This window comes from Brachypodium distachyon, chromosome 2 (genome assembly GCF_000005505.3).
Source record: "Brachypodium distachyon strain Bd21 chromosome 2, Brachypodium_distachyon_v3.0, whole genome shotgun sequence".
Classification (NCBI taxonomy): Eukaryota; Viridiplantae; Streptophyta; class Magnoliopsida; order Poales; family Poaceae; genus Brachypodium; species Brachypodium distachyon.
In genome coordinates, this window is record NC_016132.3 from 42,858,972 (window position 1) to 42,878,871 (window position 19,900).

Sequence of the window (19,900 nt, forward strand, 5' to 3'; positions counted from 1 at the left end):
TGGCAGTTTCCCCACTGTCAAAGTCAACTCCATCTCCATCCCTAGCTCCATACTAACCTCTTCCTTCTCCAAGCTATTTATCACCACTCATCAGCAGTGTGACAGTCTTGTTCCAATAACCACACCTGGAGAGGTCCACAGCTGCTAGAATTTTAAACTCAACCATAATCTTCAACATGTGAAGCTTTTTTATCAACATACCAGGAAGGCAAAGTGATGAGACCATTCAGGGTTGATTGGATCTGTAAATGCATGTGTCAACCCTTTTTTGTGTTAATACATATGTGGACCCGCTAAGAAAACCTCTTCTTCTTTAGATCCTGAAAAATGAAGTGTGGCGAGGAGGACATCGGACATACAAAGGGCGAAGCAACAGATGACAAGAGGCTGACTGACCCTACCTAAACAGCAAAGGAAAACCACACACCTTTTAACCTAGTAATGCAAACTATTCGCTGAATGCCACAGTGTCAACCCCCGTGATGACTCATGAGCATTATATCAAAGCAAGTGAATTGCAAACAGATGACAATCCCAACACGAACAGACCACATGAAACTCCATCCAGATTTCTGACCCCAAAGGGGCACTCCCACATCAGGACTCGTGTATCAGTCCCCATTTGCTTTGATATAATGCTCATGAGTCTGGGTGTGGCCTTCGGGGTCAGAAATCCAGAGGGAGTAATAACAACACAAAGCCCATTTGCCAGCACACAGTAAACAACAATAATTGCCAGGATAAGAATCTATATCGACTCAGCGGCCAAATAGAACAAAGAGGAGGGGGGTGGTTAATGACATGATTAATTTATTGATACCAGGAATATAGAAATTTGTACTACTGTTATCTCCAAACAAGAGATGTGGTACAAAAAGTTTCCAGCATACAATCAGTGGAACATGCAAACTTCATTCAAATCATCAAGCATCTCGTAGAAGCTCTTCTAGTCACGTTGTACTATTGAAATGAAACTAACCATTACACACAGAAACTCAAGATGATGAAACTGTGACCTGCGACGAGGCCTCATCAGATTCTTCTTTCTTCTGGTCTTCATCTTCACTCTGTTCTCCTGCAACACCAATGGTGCCACTCTGGGATTCAACAACCTGTGCCTCCTCAACATTCAACCCCTCAGATGATTCATCCTTTTCTGCACCGCTCTTGCGACCCAGCACCGCATCGATAGCTGCTCGACTGGCTATTGCAGCAGCTTCCTCCTTAGCCTTCGCCTCAGCCTTCTTCTTCTCCTCTTCTTCTTTAGCAAGAGCCTCTGCTCTAGCCTTCTCTTCAGCTGCAAGTGCTGCCGCCTCTGCTTTCTCCCTCTCAACATCCTCATACAACTTTGTCATATCCTCATTTCTCCCCTCCTTTTCCAGTGCCCCCTCTAGAACTGCCTTTAATTCATCAGTGAACACCACACTCTCATCCAAGAGAACACCCTTGGCCATCTTAATTGCATCGTCCAACCTAGCCACATCAGTGTATGCTCTCAATAACAATTCATAGCTAGCAATGTTTGGCTTGACCTCCTTTTCAGGCATCAGATCGAAGAACCTGTGTGCCTCATCAAGCCTATCAACCTTCACCAAACCACCTATAACTTTGTTAAATGCATTGGCATTGGGTCTCAGACCAACATCAAACATTTTATTGAAGTAACCAACAGCATCATCCACCCTATCCACCTTCAAGCAAGACTCAATAAGCAAGACATATGTATATTCATCGGGGTTGATACTACGCTCTCCCATCTCATTATACAGTCCTTCTGCTTCCCCAACAAGTTCATTCCTTCCCAGCCAGTCAATCAGATTATTGTACGACAGTGCATCTGGTGAGCACCTCTTCTCACCCATTTTACCAAACACCTCAACTGCATCCTGGAACCTTTCAGCACGGCAGTATGCATCAACCATCACATTAAAACTCCCGAGATTCACAGCAATCCTCCTCGGTGGATCATGCTCCTTGCACATTCTATCGAACAGCTGTACAGCATCCTCCAACTTCCCATTCCTCCCAAGCGCATCAAGCACCATGTTATAACTAACAGCCCCAAACCTCACACTGGACCCATCTCCAAGAACCTCATGGTAGCAATCCATAGCCTCCTTCTCCATGCTCTTGAGAAAGTAACCCTTCATAAGGTTGCCGTACACCACACCATCAAGGATTGAGCCACCACCAAGTTTCTCCTTAAGCTCCTCGTACAGCGATATCACCGTGTCACCATCCCCGGCGTTCACAAAACCGCCCATGATGAATGCGTAGACCTGGGGGTCAGGAGCGACAAATCCACGCTCGAGCATGCCGTCCTTGAGCTCAAGCGCCAGGTCAAGCTTGCTGTTCTCGGCGAGGGAGCGGGCGAGGATGCGATATGTGGTGGGAGAAGGTAGGACAGGGGAGTCATCCTTGAGGAGGAGGCGGAAGTGCTCGAGCGCGGTTTCAGGGCGACGGCAGTCGCAGTAGGCCTGGAGGAGGATGTTATGGGTGGCGACAGTGGGCGCGACGGAGGCCTGGGTGACGAAGCGGTGGAGGGTTAGGAGGTCGGCGTAGCGCGCCTGGCGGAGTTGCGCGGCGAGGACGGCGTTGCAGGTGAATACGGTGGGCCGGCAGTTGGAGTAGATGGAGTGGCGGGTGAGGAGCGCGGCCTCTTCGAGGTCGTTCTCCCGGACGAGCGTGAGGATGCGCCGGTGGAGGTCGAGGCGCTTGCCGGAGAGTACCGACGCGGGCTCGGGGAGCTTAGGGGCGTTGGGGTTGGACGAGGGGCGGGGCCCACCAGGGGCGCGCTGGGGAGCCGGCCCGCGGGAGGACGGCGGCTCCACGCGGAGGCGGCGCTTGCGGCGGCGGCGCTCGGCGGAGGCGTCGGTGGGGGGATCCGGAAGATCGGTAGGAGTAGCCAGGCAGAGGAGGCGGAGGTGGGGGCGGATGGGGAGGCGGTGGGAGAGGGGGAGGAGGCGGGAGAGGAGGGGCTTCGAGAGCGCCATGGCGGCCACGGAGCACGGCAGTCGACGAGGGTTTAGCTAGGGATTTGGGGGATATTTTCTCTGGGACATGACCGAATGGCGAGAAGAACAGATCAACAGAATAGAACCGAAGATGGGCTACTCTTCGGAGAAGATTATACGGGCCTGTTGGCCTGTTATTGTTGTATGGGCTGGACATGATTGAATGACAGGCCACACGACTACACCAGACAATTCGCTTTCGACATACGAGTTGTTGCGCACGGAAGAGAGTTAGGGCAATTGCAGCTGGCCGACCCAAACGGATCATTTTTTGCGGTCATTTTCTTTCGTTTGGTCGCGGGCCAGACAGAAAAAGAACCTTTCTGTCCGTCTGGGGTCAGCCAGTGCACCCAGCGGAGCTACCCATTTGGTCCGGCAAATAGAGGGGCATTGCACAATTGTGTTCATTTGAGATACAAATTCAAAGCAAACGAACTTCAAACAAATGTTCTGAATTATTACAAATCATCAAATACAAATAGTATAAATAAACAACATAAATCTTAATGAGCTGACGGTCGTTATTACGACGTCTCGCGCGATCGCTTCTGATTCGTCGGTCTCGCCTGATTCTTTCCGGTTTGTCCGATGCGAAGAGTAACAAGCACGTCTTAAATTCCGTCTGATTCTTTCCCAACGCTGAGCTGAGCCGACCTCATCCATTCCCTCTCTCTCCCATAACGCCTCCATACAGCCCGCACTGGCTCACTGCCTCTTCCGGCGACCGTCTCCACCTAGCACCGAGCTCACTCGCTGCCACTTCCGGCGATTGCCAAAGCGCACCACCAGGCTCGTTCGCTGCCCTTTCTGGCGACCGGCGGAATCGTGATTGCGCCCTCCGAGTGACCCAGGCGACCGGAGTTGTAAGGTATGTCGATGATTTTTCTATGGGTGGTCGTAGTTTCTCGAGTCGAGGGCGGCTTGTTGCTGGTCAGAGTTTGGAGGGATAGGGGATGTGTGTGGGTCAGCAATTCAGAGCTAAGAGGAGATGGGGGTGGTGCCACCATCCATCATCCATCGATTCTAAGGCGGAGGAGGAGACATTGTTGATGTCGTGTCGAGTTTCGTTGATTTGGTCTGAGACAAGGCACGGGTGGTCATTTGCTTTACCGATTCGAGTGAAATTGAAGTGCCAGTGGTCACTCCCTTCATCAATTCGAGCAGAATGAAGCTACAGATGGTTGGTTGGAGGAGGATGCGTGTTTTGTGATATGTCGTCGGTTTGGTCAGAGAGAAGGAGTGGGTGGTTGTCAGCTTTGTCAATTTTGTTTAGAAAGATGTGTTAGTGCCATTCCCTTTTGTCAATTCAAGTTGAGTTGAGGCACACCAGTGGTTGCCGATGTGGTGATTCTAGTAGGCCGGATGCTTTGGTGGTTTGGAGAGTAAAACAATGGGGTCTAATCATAGTTGTTGTAGGCCTGAGTTTGCTTCATTCGATCTGAGCTTGTTAGTGCTCTACGCCCCCATTAATTTTTCCTACTTTAATTTGGTTTGAAGCTTCTGTGTTGCATATGCAAATGCTGACATATGCTTATTTATGAGCAAATACATAATTTCTATGAAAATAGACGCTAGTCGGCAAGGAGGGTGCTAAGTCAGTGTGCTAAATGTTGGATATAAGCTTCTATATGTTCTTCTAATCATGAAACCGTGAGATGAAAAGCTAGCCACATTCAGAGAGTGCTAGCTAGGTAGATGGTAATGTATTATGGTTGTAGCAAGTAGCAACCTTTTGTCTGGTGACTTTGGAAGTTTTGTGATGGTAACTTGTAGCATAGTTTGCATAATATGGTAACTTGGGTATATACTCATGGTGACTATAATACAAGTTATATGGCAACTCATGTGGGTGATGATCTGCTACTATGTGACTTAATAGGTGGTAATTTTGGTGTGTATATATAAATGTGGTATGCAACCTTCATGGTAGTTTTTGGGTTGGTAGTTTGTAGCATAGACTAAATCATGTGGTTACTTTGTTGTATATAACATGATAACTACAGTACAAGCTTAATGGAAACTACATTGGGTGGTGGTTTGTAATGTGTATGTTGTATCGGGTGGGAGAGGGTGGGTGTGTATGTGTGTATGGGGGGGGGGGGGACTTTGGTGTACATAGTGTGGTGACTAGTTTGTCGCCCGAGCCTGCATGGTAGCTCTTGGGTTGGGTGTATAGCATGGTGGTTTCAATTTTTTTTTCTGGTTGCAACTTGTTGGTGATAGGTCTATTTCTGTCCCTTGTTGTGGTGGAGCTTACCAATTCTTAGTTTGATTTTAGGGTTGCGTTATGGGGACGGTTTTTCGTGTTTTCGGTACTGTCTAGGGTGTATTCTTTCGCCTTCAAACGGATTCCTACCTTGCAGGTCCATTCCCATCACCTGCATCACATACATTAAGTTTTGGAAGATGGCAATTCCAATTAGAACGCGCTGGCAATTTGTTGCATGTACGCATGATTACCTGTTGTTTATTCCAATTAGAATGCGCCGACAACTTAAGTTCAAACAACATGGCAATTTCATTTATTATGCACTGTTAACTTGGTTTATTAAGTGATGGCACATTACTGTCAATTTTACAACTTAACTTTGGATAAGGAGCTTTGGAAATTTTCTTAGCACATTGGCAACTTGATGCTTTTACATGATTACTTTTGTCATTAGCACATCATCTTATCTTTACATAACATGGCAATTTCAATTAGACAGGATTGGTCTCTTGGTGCATTTAGTGATGGTAACTTACTGTCTACCATGCATAAACTTATCTCCACATTGCATGACAGTTCCAATCATAATACACTAGCAATTTTGTACATTTAGGAGTGGCAACTTACTAACTACTACAAATAAAATTATAATAACATATCAAGGGGGTTTCGATCACAGTGCACCGACAACTTGATGCTTTTAGTCATGGTAACTTTTTTGTCTAATGCTTAACAACTTATCTTCATGTAACATGGCAATTTCAGTCACAATGCATTGGTAATAACTTGATGGAATTATAACTTACTATCTACTTCACGGCTATTTAGTATGTACATATCAGGGCAATTTCAATTAGGTTTCACTGGCAACTTTCTGCATGCTAACATGGTTACTTCAGTCCTGACTAACTGTTTTTTGTGTTTTTTTACCAATAGAAACCAATGATTTATGAATATTTTCTATCAACAACTCAAACTACAACTTTAAATGCCAGATATATGCATAGGCATACTTTTTATACTTTTGGTGACTAGTATTGTTATTTGCGATGTGATATATTTCTTTGAGGGAAACTGTAAGTTGTCTAACCCTTCTCTATGTCTAGTGTATATTACCTATGAGTAATATGGTTTGTAAGGATGGTATTTTCAGTCTACTAGGTATGATATTTTCAGACTATTTTCTATCATGGCAACTTCTACATGTAAGTATAAGTTTCACAATGGTAGTTTCAAAATAGTACGCCTAGTTTCCCAAGAGTCTCGCTGGTAGTTTCAGCACTGTAGGCATGGTAATTCTAATCTATTTAGCATGGCGACTTCAATCTAGAGTGATGAGTGTTAGTTTTAGAATAGCATACTTGGTAATTTCATTCTCTTTAGCATGGCAACTTTAATCTAGAAGGATGAGTATCTCATTGGTAATTTTAGAATAGTCGGCTTGGTAATTTGAACCTATTTAGCATGGAAACTTCAATCTGGAAGGCTGAGAGTCTCACTTGTAATTTCAGACTAGTAGGCATGGTAATTTTACTATTTTTTGGCATGCCAAATTCAACCTACAAGATGAGTTCCATATTGGGTAGTTCATGGCTACAAGGATGGTAATTTTAGAAATTTAGCATGGTAACTCCCATCTAGAAGGATGAGTTTCATAATGGGTAGCTTCATGGCTATAGGGGTGGTTATTTCAGAATCTTTGTCATGGTAACCTCAATCTGTGAAGATTAGTTTCATACTGTTTTTGAAAGGCATCAACCTTTTTTGAATCTCCATGTCAGTTCTGAAGTTTAGCAAGGTTAATTGCGTACCTTCTTGTTGTAGATTGCAGGTTATGTGTGATTTTTCGTTTAATTTCCTGAGAATTTGTGATGGGATTTTTGGCTCGATCGCCATGGCTGACACCCCTTTTTCGGAAGATTTCTAAAATGGTTTCAATCAAGGGGGTAACTTGGATAAGAAAAGGGTTTTTGGATCTGGGTGATCGAGATGGAGAAGAACGGACAAGAGGATCTGGGCGATCTTTTTTTTTTGCGTGTGGTCGAGTTGGAGTAAAAGGCCTCTTGAATCTGGCAGTGCTGCAGCAGGCTCGTAGCTTCCATCTACTCGCTTTTTCTCTAGATTGTTTGGGTGAGCCCATCTAGCTCGTGCGCTCCCGCTCGGCCCAATGTCTCGCTTCAAACTCCAGACAGAACAAAGGGTCGCGCGCTGGGGCTTTTTAGCGTGGCCGGCCTGTCTTTGTGGTCTAGCGTGGCCGCACGCCCCTTAATCGAGCCTCTATGAATTGGCCGTTGGATATGGTTCTGTTGATGGAAGAAAAGAGTAGCACTCACCATCAATTCGGTCTCGTTGTCGAAGTCCTCATCGCACGAGGTGTCAAGGAAGTGGCTGAAGAAGAACTCCCCGTCGTTGTCGGCCATGCCGATCGCCTCGGGCAGTGCGAACTAGGGGACGGCGACGGCGGCTTAGAGAGCACGGTCCGTGCCGAGACAACTCAGGTGTTGGGCGGTGGAGAGACTAGGTGGCGAGACAAGCGGCAGCGATGGGGGCAGAAGTCCGGGGGGGGGGGGGGGGGGCGGGTCTGGAGAAATGGGAATGGGGAAGGGGCGACTTTGTTCTGGCCGCTGACGGCCGGACCACTATGAAGGTAGGGAGGACGAGAAGGTCCATGCGCGGTCCGAGTCGATGCAAACCCGGCCCAAAATTTGGGGCAAAAATAGGTGCAACCAGAACAAAACGCGGACTGAGGCGTAAATGTGTCGCCCTGCTGGACCGCGGTTTGGTCCGTTTCGGTCCGAACAGACGCGTCCTGCCCAAAAGGGTTGCCCCGCCGGAGTTGCCCTTAGTCGGACGAAACCCTAGCAGTCATCGTTTCAATCTCCATCGGTTCCCCTCGCCTCTGATTGCCAATTTGGCATCAAGAGGAAGGGGAACCACGGATCAACATTTAGAATAGTGTTTTTAGTACCTTCCTAGAAGGTTTTGTGTATCCTTGGCGACAATGTCCTAACGGTGGAGGCGGCGACGCGCGGATTGAAGGTCTCCCGACTCCGTCCCCGTTCTGGATTGACTATTATGGTCTAATGCTCAATGGAGCTCGCAGATCTCATGGCTCGTATTTTCGTAATTTTGGTCATCTTCCACATCAGTTCGGTGATGATTCAATGGTTTGACAACCTGATTTGCGAGGGGTGTGTCCCTGGCCACCGGGCGTTCAATGATTTTAAGTTTTCAACGGATGGGGTGGGCGGATCATGTGGGTCTATAAAACCTACAAGGTTAGTCCAGTTCATGCAGGTTTGGTTTTCTACTGTTTCGTCACCAGAGGTTTGAAAAATTGTCAAGATGCGATCGGCACGGCTAGAGAAGTTGGCTTCAAAGGTCTTTCGGTGCAACTTTGGTTTATTCGAAATCTTTTTTTTTTCTTGACAATTGTACTTGGTTCGTTGAATAAATAAAGCTAGATTGTTGTCTAAACAAAAAGACAACTCGCTTTCACTGCATCTACTCACTTTAGATAAATTTAGATTTGCTTTCCTTCGCGCATTTGTACGCTTCAAAACACCAGCCCACACAGCCGTCTGTTGTGTACTTATACTGACTAAAAAATACACTACATGTTTTATAAAAATTTAAAATTGTACTCACTCTGTTTTTAAATTCATGTCGTGGTTTTAGTTCAAATTTGTACTAAAACCACGACAAGAATTTAGGAACAGAGAGAATACTAAAACTACTCCCTCCGATCCATAATAAGAGTCGTAGATTTACTACGAAGTTATACAATACTAACCTGTTAAGCCGTGAGGCAAGAGCTAGCCCTGGGTTCAGAGGGAGTATTATTTTGTTATCATAGATTGGATATTTATATATATTTTCATTTCAATATTTTGTATCGAATCAACACGTAACCCGGTCGAAAGGTGATTGACCGATGTCGCCCAAACCGTTATAGGAGTAAAAAAATCATAATACTATTGGGTGTTAAATTATGCCACCTCAAAAACAAAGTGTTACATTATACACAGATTCAAAAAATTATCGGAAATATTTTCATAAGTGCATTGTGCAAGGAAAAAAAACATATATTTACTCCCATAAGTATGTTGTTCAGCGGTGGTGATTCGTTCGCCTTCTCCCTACATACACGTGGGACTAGTACCATCTTGAAACTTACCAATGACCTCCCTCATCCACTGACAGCAAGTTCGTAAATTCCAAATCCACTCAAGTTACTCAGGTAATGATTCTGTATGTAGAGCAATATAATTTGTTTATCTATAGCAATGCATGGATACTTATCTAGAGTAGTTAACTTTCTATAGCAGACGTGTGAGCATTTTTCGATGGACAGAGTAGGGAATTTGAAATTTTGGCAAAAACATGTATGCTTGAGTGGAGACCACGGTAACTCCCTCCCTCTTCCAATAACACTAAATTTCTAAATTCATATCCCCCAAGAGCGCTTCCATAGTGGTTGAGCACGTAGAGGTACATAATTTGTGAATCCATAGCCACGCAGGAGTATTAATTTAGCTAGTTAGATTACATTGGTAGCATATGCATGATCGTTCTTTTTTGTGGATAACCATTCCAGTGGAGACAGAACACAAAGAAAGAGTAGGTAATAGATTGATTACGCGACCAGCAGGTTCGCATAATCACCCCAGCCTGTGCATTGTCTCAATGGAGCAATTCCGCGCAACCAGGCATACCTTCCACATCACCTGCATTTCAAAGGCAATAATCATACCTACCTCAATGGTTGCAGCTTTGTTTCTCAGATAATGGCCATGGTTTTCGAGCTTCTTTCAAATTTCAAGTAGTTCCACCGGTGAATTTGTGTTTGCCGCAAAAGCGATTGTGCCCTGGGAACAGGTAGAGATCCATGGGACGTCTCAACGTGACTAGGAATGGTCGTAAAAGAGTAAATTTCACAAAGCCACACATTTCGAGACAATCTTTTGACGCAACCCTTTTGCTAATTTGCTCGAAAAATCACAATTTTTTGGTCACAATGTAACAATAAGTTCGAAATGACATGATTACGCAATTTGATAGTTTTTCTTACAGGGCGGGCCCACCTGTCAGGTGACACGTCGGATAAACCCAACCTGACCCAATAGCCTTTTAAGTTGCAGGTAGAGTGATGAGGACTTAAGAGCATCCTCAGCAGCTTGTCTATATGGGGTTGTCTATATTTCCATATAGACAATGGTCTAAAAAGATTCTTTTTTCACATCTTCTAGTTTTCCATCGGCTTGTTTATATACAGGTTGTCTACATTCTCTCTCATATATTTTAATAGTATCTTATAACTAGCATTTGAACTCAAATTTCCAACGGCTAGGTTTCTAACGGCTACATTTGCAACGGCTACTTTTCTAACGGCTACTTTTTCCAACGGCTACTTTTTCAGGTCTATATACATCTTGTCCTCGTCACTAGACCAATTCTTTCCTTTCGTGAATTTTGCTTTCACAGCTGCAGAACATTCTTGAGTGGTTGGCACCTCTTGCTCTCCAAGTGGACTACACCGCGGTTGTTGTGAGGCACCAAAACTCAACATGTCCGGGAAACTTTGATCTTCATCCATCTGCAAAAGTTCAGATTTATACAAGTGCAAATCAACAGCAAGAGATAATTGCAAATGCTGCTAAATTTCAGTGCAATAGATCATCTCAATTTATCCCTCTGAATCCTTAACACGAGTAACACAGCTCCCTTCTTCCTCCTTCCTCTGACGAACAGCGGCACCACCCATCTCCCTTCTCCCCACGAACAGCAGCAACAAGCCAACAACAGCAGCTCCCATCCTCCTCCCAACGAAGAGCAGCAGCCAGCAGAGCCCCGTTCCTCCCCCTCAAAGAGCAGCAGCGGCGGCGGCGTCCCTATCTCCCTCGCGAAGAGCTGCCAGCAGAGCCCCCTTCCTCCCCCACGAAGAGCAGCGGCGGCGGCAGCGGCCCTATCTCCCTCACGAAGAGAAGCAGCAGCAGCAGCGCCCCCTTTCTCCCTCGCGAAGAGCAGCAGCAGCAGCGCCCCCTTTCTCCCTCGCGAAGAGCAGCAGCAGCAGCGCCCTCCTCCGATGGTAGCAGGGCGGCGAATCCAGCGACGACGCCCCTCGGATTCCCCCGTGACAGAGCTCCCAGCCTCCTCCGATGGTGGCAGGGCGGCGAATCCAGCGGCGCCGCTCCCCTCGTTCATATCAGTGCGAATGGATGGGAAAAAAAATACCTCGCGACGGACGGAGGAGGCGAGTCGACGGCGACCTCTCCACGGCAGTGCGGGCGACCTTGGCTGGAACGGTTGGGGCGGGAAGTTTCGGGGTGGCGGCGGGAGCGAGCGCGGGCGATTTGGACGTCGTCGCTCGGCGGTGGAAATGTGGACGTCGTGGAGGAGAATGTAGACGATGTCTACGTTTAGACATCCGTATGGACGAGCTGGTGGAGACCCTTTTTTTGCCTTATATCGTCTAAAGAGCATATAGACAAGCTGCTGAGGATGCTCTAACGGGCTATCGGGTCAAGTCGGGTTTGTCTGATGTGTCACCTGACAGTACATTGGGCCCACCCTGTAATGAAAATTGTCAAATTGACTAAACATGTCATTTCGGACTTGCTGTTACATTGTGTTTCTGGTCAAATTAGCAAAAGTGGAGCTGCACGAGAAAATTGCCGCAAAATGTGTGGTTTTGTGAAATTTATTCTCCGTAAAATATGATCCAGAAACTTTCAACTTGGCAATGCAAAACCACAATAAAATTTTATGGTACCAAGAACTCATTAAACGCACTCCTCGGCAAGAGGTTCGAGACCACTCAAATCTGACCGTCCAATAAAAAATGCAGATTGATCTTTTTCCTTATTTCAACGAGGATAATCTAAAAACAGCCTGCCTACGGAGTAATTCCCAATCAATGTTGGTCGGAAAATAAAATCCCGATCAATCACCAACTGAACTCCTGATACAGCACACGCATGTCACTGCCTTCATCCAGATCGATCATTCACAGGGCTGTACCAATTAAAGTTGAGCTAAGAAGAGGAATAAAGATCGATCGATCAGCCGAATAACAAACGTGAATTGGCGCCAGGATATCACTAGAGAAAGATTGTTCGGTACTTTTAAGGCCAAAAGGCAAAACAACGCACAGCTTTGGCAGTTCCACTAGTCAGAATCCTCTTCGTCTCCGGAAAAGAGAACAGCTAATCCTAATACGGAGTAGTAAAACTAGCTTCCAGTTCCAGGTCTTCATGTACTTAGCATACCTCCGTAGTTTTCACCAACACATTCCGATTAAGTAATAAGTAAATACCATATCCTAAGCACCATAAACCTGCACATGTGGAAATAACGCCAGCATCGGTAGTTCCGTACCATCATCAGAAACACAAACTAGCCCACCGTCTCATGCCTCAACACACAGAAGGGATCCTCCACTGACAAGTCAATGACCTTTAGGAAGCTCAAGCACTTGGAGGCGGCGCAAAACAAAACATCCCTGCCACTGCTTCTACCTGATGCTGCATTGCCCTCACCAACGGAACCTGCCATCAAGCCTGTCTCCACTACCACATCGACACCCTCATCACAAATGATGCCCACTGTCTTCAGCACCTTCCCATTCTTCAAAATGTAGTTGAGGAAGAATGACTCGTGGTTCTGGCCCAGGACACTGTGGAAGACAATCGTCTTCAGATGTGATTCAATGCATTGGCAAGAGCCCAGGGACTCCCAGAACTTCATGCCAAGGACACTGTCAGCTGAATAAGATGGAATGGACTGCAATTGAGTAAGAACATATGTCAGTTTTAGCCACATATTAATCCTGAAATTGCGTTTCTGATACTATAGATGACACAGATACTACCATGATGTGAAGCGTCTCTAGGTGAGGGAAGCATCTGAGCAGAGTGGAGAACATCTTGGCCTCAGTACTGTCTGAAAGCCGCACCTTGACAGCCAGTATCTTCAAGCTTGGCACCATGGTGCTAGCCCTCACATGCATCCCAGCCTGCATTGAGGCAAATGAACATGAGAAAAAAAATACTTAGTTGCACAATTATGTACATTACCATTTTTCTTTTTTTTTTGGATATTGTCGCTGTTATTTCCAGCTGTAATGTTGCATGCTACATCCCCATTGTATTCTATCCATCGATTAACTTTCCACCCGTCATCTCCATCCCCCTGCAACTGCCCGTTGTCGTTATCCTACTGTTTTGTGCCCCTGGTACTTCCCCACCACACCGTCCCACAACAATTCCCTACCAGTCAAGCCGTCACAAACGTTAGTAGGCCATGGCTTCCCCCATCCTGCCCATAACTGTCATGTTCTCTCACATTCCAAGTTGCATGTTAATATGCCATGATTTCGAATCAGTAACAGGTGTGGTTTGAATGGTCTGTTGGGAGAAGTTCTGGTTTATACTTCCATTAGTGATTGCTAAAATTAACCCTCTCCCTCATGTTTTTTCTGCAGATTCTTTTTCTTTAATGTTGACAAGGTTCAAGGTGTTTGGTGAAATGACAAATCTGGCTGCATATGAGAGTGCCGCATAAATATTTATGCTCCAGTCCATGATAATTGATACGGAGTATATTAGTCCAGCGCCATTCACAATATGCAATGTTGGCACTGAATGAGTTCAACAAGTTCAGTCCAATTTGTAATATTCCACCAACTGAAAGGAACATCGAAGGGATCTTGTGTTCTGTGTTCGCAGTAGGTATACTATTTTCGTTTATTATTGTTATCTATCAAATATAAAAATCTGACAGATCATAGCAAGTTAAACATCTGCTACCCCATTTTATTTTTCTTTTATCAACTTCACATATGACTAATTCGAGGAGAACTTGAACATTTGAGTACAGGTCTCACTACCACAAAACAACATATTTCATTGCCATTTAAGAAACAAATTGGAGTTGTTTTTCATTATTTTTTCTAGGCATTTCCAGAACATCCACCTTATCATGATCATAGCCTCGACAATGGTTCCACTCAATGACAAGGCACCTCTGCCCTACCTACCATCAGGACCTCTCTTCTCCCATGTTTAATACTCCCTCCGTCCCATATTAAGTGCCGAAATATTACATGTATCTAGACGTATTTTAGTATATAGATACGTCCATTTTTAGACAAATTTGAGTCACTTAATATGGGACGGAGGGAGTACTATTCTGATTAATCTCATGATGAGCATGTCCCCTTTTTTTGTACTTATAGTTGCTTGCATCTGGAATCAAATTTCAATTGCTTGCTATATATTTGATAGAATTCCCAGACATTCCCCCAGCTTCTGAAGGAGATGCTCTGCTGCACCGCTGCAGATCGTTCCCCTGCTCCCCTGCTATTTGGATTTGGCCATGGTCGCCATGACCCGTGAGTAAATAATCAAAGGTGCACCATCCTTTCCCCATATTCTTTATTTTTACTGCTTTAGTGGAATGATCGTTCCAAAATTGCCACTCTTCATTCGCTGCTGACTGGCCAAAGCTAAATATGGTATGTTGTTGAAACTACATGTGCTACCTTCAAAACTCCCACAACTCTGCCTGTCAACTTCTAGTGCAAATGTTGTATGAATCGCAGATTACAACCGTTTCACCCTTGATTGCTTTCCTTTGTGTACCTGGTGGAATGTTGTCATCTCCCAGTGAGGATCCCCTTAAAGTTTTTGTTTATATTATGAGTTCTAACTGAAACCATGTCCTTGCCTCTCTCTTTGATCCTTGAAAATCACCAACTTTAATTGATTTTCCTGTGACACTGCTACTTAACTGCTGCTTCCATAATTCCATAGTAACATTCCCTCATCAAATTTTTAAAAGTTCCAGTTTGTTCTGAATATATTGCATCCCCTCCTTTTTGTCCATATTGACTACAACACGCCACTTTCACAAAACGATTCCTTCAGTAGCTCTCAGCCTCCCACACATTTATATTCACATTCAGTTGTGTAAAATTCTAGCATTATGTTAAGGTTGTGACCAAAAGTTCTGTACCTTTTACATTTTAATTTGTATTCAGATTTCAGTGGAGTACTATCTTAAGTATCATTGTATAAATCTAGTCATTCCCTTGTTAATTTGTATGGGCCCAACATCTTTAGTTGAAGCTCTTACGTATATTGATCTTCTTTTCACCCTGAAATTATGTCTCAGTTATAGGTTATCGATACTTTACCTGTCTACCAAAATCACATGTTTTGGATACTTTTTTTGCTGGCTACTAGTCTGTAGCTGAGCAACGTGCAGGGTATCATTAAGTAAATGCAAAGTGCAGACAAAAAAGTCACTTCCCCCCTTCCATAATTCTTGTCGAAATATTACATGTATCTAGACATTTTTTAGAATGGATACATCCATTTTGGGGCAAATTTGAGACGAGAATTATGGAACGGAGGGAGCCGGGAGTACAAGACACAGTTACCTTGATAGCAATGCCGCCAATCTCGAGCATGTCGAGCTGGAGATCCAAGAAGCCGAGCACCTCCAGCCTAGGCGCATGGACAATCTTGATGGGCCTCTGGTCGGAAACGGTGTTGACGACCATGCGCTTCAGGCAGGGAGCATCGTCAATGACAACTTCTTTGATGCTAGATACCCACTCTGCCACGACCCTGAGACCGTGGGACGTGATGTGGAGTCGCGATGGGCAGTAGTACGCCATGGCGAGGAAGAGGATCTCCAGATTCGGGCAATGCGCGAGTAAGGCGTCGAAGTTCCTGTCCTCAATGATGGTGTGGAAAAGGCCGAGCTCGCGGAGATTGGGGAAGGCGGGCGGGCGGGCGGCAGTTTCCGGGAAGCGCCAGACCCCGAGGTAAAGGCGGTTGAGGGAGGTACAGCTGAGGATGTCGTCGGGGAGCGGCATGTCCAACGGCCAAGGGCGGTTGAAGAGGATGAGGTCCTGGACTTTCTTCGCGGCGAGGCTTGCGACGAGGCACCGGAGCGCGTACTCTTGCTCGTAGAAGGAGACGCGGGTGATGCGCACGCTGCGGACGGGGCCCGGGTGAGCGGCCACGCAGCGCGAGATGGCGCGTACGACGGAGATCTCTTTGTACCCGCCAGCTCCCCTGAGGTGGGCATCGTCGACGAGGAGCGGGGTCGCCGCCCAAACGCCGCGCCAGCGCGTGGAGAGGGCCATGGAGCGAGCGGCTTCCTCCGTGGGGAGGCGGGAAATGATGTCGGAGAGCAGATCGTCCGGGAGGCAGCTGATGTGGTCCTCCCCGTCATCCCACGCCGCCGGAAAATAAGTGGACCGATCCGCGGTGTCCTCTTCGGCCTCGGAGTCGGAGGAGGTGAGAGAGAAGTGGTCGTCATCGGAGTCGGAGGCGTCGTTGGCCTCCGGTGAGGGGACGAGGGGTGGCGGGAGGAGGGAGATGAGGAAGGGGACGATGGTATCGATGCGGTCCTGTGCGGACGGGCCCTCCAGAGAGTTGAAGTAGTCCGCGATATCCTGGTAGGTTGCAAATCCTTCGCCGGCGGCGGCCATGGCGGATAGGCGGCGGCGGCGGCGGCGGCGTTGGGGTTTGAGGAGGGGAGGTCTGGTGGATCGGATGGTGAACTGCTGGGAGCCTGGGTTGGACCGTGGGAGGCTGAGGTGAGGGTCAGTTCTGTCAAGTTGCTTAAAAGTGCAACCCATGCATCTCACTGTATCACTATCATGACATGAATTTTCAAATTCAAGACTAATTTGCACACTGAGTTGAAAGAAAGGTACTCGTAAATTTTATTGTGAATACTGAGAGGAGAGAAGAAGATGAATGTCGATTGCATGATAAATTGTTTTACAGTATAGCTATTGGTAAGACAAAGAAATTTTTTCTTTATTTATCAACTTGGAGCCTACGGTGGTAGCAAACTAGCACCGCAATATTAGGTAAGGTTTCAACTTTCCTCGTGAACTCGTGAGGCGTCGTGAATTGCCATAAAAAACCTTCAGATCCATTTGATTTTGTAGCACGAGTAATGTCGTGGTGGTGTCACGGCAGATGCCATAAAATGACTTAACTTGAGGCCGATAGACGAAAGAGGAACCGAAAGAGGGAGAACGTGAAGGGAAACACGCACAGATGCTCAAGCACACACAGATTTACCCAGGTTCGGAGCCCTCTTGCCGAGGTAAGACTCCTACTCCTGCTTTGTTGTATTAGCCGAGATAGGCAAACTCTTACAATAACGCTCCTTGAGCTGTATTCTTGAGGAAGAAGAAGAAGGGGAAAACCCTAAATGCCTAAGTGCTCGCTCCTCTCCAGGGAGGGGTAGTGCTCTATTTATAGGCCGCCCATGTCACACTGACATGCGGGCCGAGTACTAACGTCATCTTCCTTGGGCGTCGCCGGGCACGCGGCTTGGTTCCCTCCGGGTGGTACCGCAGGGGACAAGACAACTTAACTTTCCCTAGCACCCTGCAACAAGTACTGCTATCCTCTGCCGGCTCTCGTCAAAGATTCTCTTTCGGTGCTTCTTTTGTGCAGTCGCCTGGCACCGCTACGTAAGCGGTGACTGCTTTTCCCGTGGTAATGATAACGCTGCTTTACTTTGTGCCACGCGGTCAGGATAAGAACGTTGAGGGATCTCGGCTCTGGCCGATATCAAGGGGCTCGTCCTTATCCTGCAAACTCATAAGATAAGATAGTCGCGCCGGCATACACCCGGTATACCGGCTTAGCGTTAGTTTGGCTTTACGATGCCAGCATACTTGACCATGCCGGCTTGCCCTCGTCATCTCAGCTGGAGCGTGTCGTCATGACCCTACCGGGGGCCATCCCCCCGACACTAGTCCCCGAAGCTGTTGCGGTCCGACAGGGAAGAATGTCGGACCGCGACAGTTTCCCATAGACAAACCATCGAAGCTTACAAGGGCATAGCCGGAAAAGAAGCCGAGATGACCTCGAGTTCTCTTAGTCGAGACCAAGTTATTCTGACATATCGGGTCGGCGCGCTTATTCAGCCCCTGTGCGTGTTCTTCCCGTTGGCCACAGGGATCGTGCGTGCCCCATTACTGCGCCATGGGTATAAGTAAAGGGGGAGGGCGAGGGTAAAAAATCCTTCGCACTCCTCGTCCTCCTCGCCTTCCTTCGCCCCTTTGCTCTCTACACACCTCACCATTGCCGCCAGCTCGAAGCTGTTCCGCCGACGTGGTCCCTAGCTCTCCGCCACCAAGCTTGCCGCCGCAAGCTCTCTCGCGCTCACCATTGTCGCACTTCCTTGCTCGCCCGAGCCTCGCGCGAGCACCTTCTCACCGAAAACACAAACCCTAGATCTGCTCCCAATCCATGGCTTCTTCTTCCCGCAACCCCGCCGTCAACCCTGCTTCTCAGCAGGTCGAAGAGAGGACCGGTTCGGAGGGAGCCGGCTGGGAGGTCTCCGATGTCTCTCCGGCGGACATCGCGTGGCTCCGCCGCTCCTGGCAGATTCCAGAGGACGTGCAGTGCCGGATTCCCAGCGACGAGACTGTGCCGACTCCGGAGCTTGGTGAGCATGTAGTATTCCTTGCTCATTTCGAACGCGGCTTTTCTCTCCCGGCCAGCGACTTCCTTAGGAATTTCTTAGATTTTTTTCGGCCTTCAGCCACACCATCTTCCGGCGAATGCCATCCTCACACTCTCGGCATTCGTCACCTGATGCGAGGGCTATCTCAGCCTCTGGCCTTCCATTAACTTGTGGGCCAGGTACTTCATGTTCCGGCCCCAAGTTCACCCCGACAAAGAGAATCCCGGCGCCGCCACTGTAGTTCCTCGCCTGGGTTCAGTGTTTTCCCGGATTCAAGGTTTTGAGTCCTGTAAAAAGTGGCTCAAGACCTTTTTCTATGTCAAGAACTCCTCCGAAGCCGACAAGATCAACTTGCCGGGATTCGAAGTCGGCCCACCGGAGGAGAAGAGGAACTGGACATACGATCCCAAGGAAACCATCTCGGAGATCAACGAAATCCACGCCGGCATCCTCAAACTCAAGGAGAACAGGATGACAGCTGACGATTTGTTGGCCACCTTTGAATACCGGCGGCTGTGTCCGCTCCAACATCGGGTACACAAGATGTGTTTCTACGGCGGTCAGTTTGACCCGGACCGGGTGTCCACTTTCCGGCTCAACCATGCTAAAGTTCGGCGCCGGGTCAAGGCGATCGCAAAGACGAGCATGCCAGAGCGCTGGACATGGGGCATGCCGGCATACTGCCGAGAACGCCGTGCTCCTCCTGTAAGTTTTTGTTTTCACCTATTTCCTATTCATATCCGACACATGGTTATACCTTCATTTATCCGACAGAGGCTTATCTCAGCACAACCTAGTTTCTTTGTGCAGAGGTTCGCTCTTCAGCGCAACGAGGATGGGAGTTCCCCGGACAAACGCTTCGTGGCCCCGCACAGGACCATCGACGATGAAGATCCGGATTCAGAGGATCACATGCCGATAGCCCATGCCGGCCCTCGTCGTGTCGAATGTATGGATCTCCGACATCTTCTCGTAGTCCTTAGAACATTCATCATCAAGATACTTACACTTGCTCTACCCCGGAAACAGTCGAATCGGACGAGCCTGCTGCTGCCGAGACGTTGGGTACGGCCGCTGCTGAAGCGTCAGGCCGAGAGAGACGCGCCGTCCCGAAGCGCACCACCGAGAAGGATCTTCCGCAGACTGTTAAGCGGAAGTAGACTGCCTGCCA

General features: G+C 47.3%; 2 protein-coding genes and 1 long non-coding RNA gene across 3 annotated transcripts; all 3 read right to left on the reverse strand.

The window, feature by feature from the left end:
- Positions 1 to 790: 790 nt before the first annotated feature.
- Positions 791 to 3,053, reverse strand: LOC100836027 (pentatricopeptide repeat-containing protein At3g49240, mitochondrial). Its single transcript, XM_003569253.4, has one exon. The coding sequence runs from the start codon at positions 2,991 to 2,993 to the stop codon at positions 996 to 998; it is 1,998 nt and encodes a 665-aa protein (XP_003569301.1). The 5' UTR covers positions 2,994 to 3,053; the 3' UTR covers positions 791 to 995.
- Positions 3,054 to 10,199: 7,146 nt separating this feature from the next.
- LOC106866112 lies at positions 10,200 to 11,663 on the reverse strand. Its single transcript, XR_001406046.2, has 2 exons — positions 11,458 to 11,663; positions 10,200 to 10,819 (listed from the first exon to the last, which is right to left on the reverse strand). It is a non-coding gene; the product is annotated as an uncharacterized LOC106866112 (long non-coding RNA).
- A 615-nt stretch (positions 11,664 to 12,278) lies between these two features.
- LOC100836336 (putative FBD-associated F-box protein At5g56700) lies at positions 12,279 to 16,842 on the reverse strand. Its single transcript, XM_010233680.3, has 3 exons — positions 15,665 to 16,842; positions 13,094 to 13,237; positions 12,279 to 13,005 (listed from the first exon to the last, which is right to left on the reverse strand). Exons 1-3 carry the CDS (start codon positions 16,724 to 16,726, stop codon positions 12,619 to 12,621), a joined length of 1,593 nt encoding a protein of 530 aa, XP_010231982.1. The 5' UTR covers positions 16,727 to 16,842; the 3' UTR covers positions 12,279 to 12,618.
- Positions 16,843 to 19,900: the final 3,058 nt, after the last annotated feature.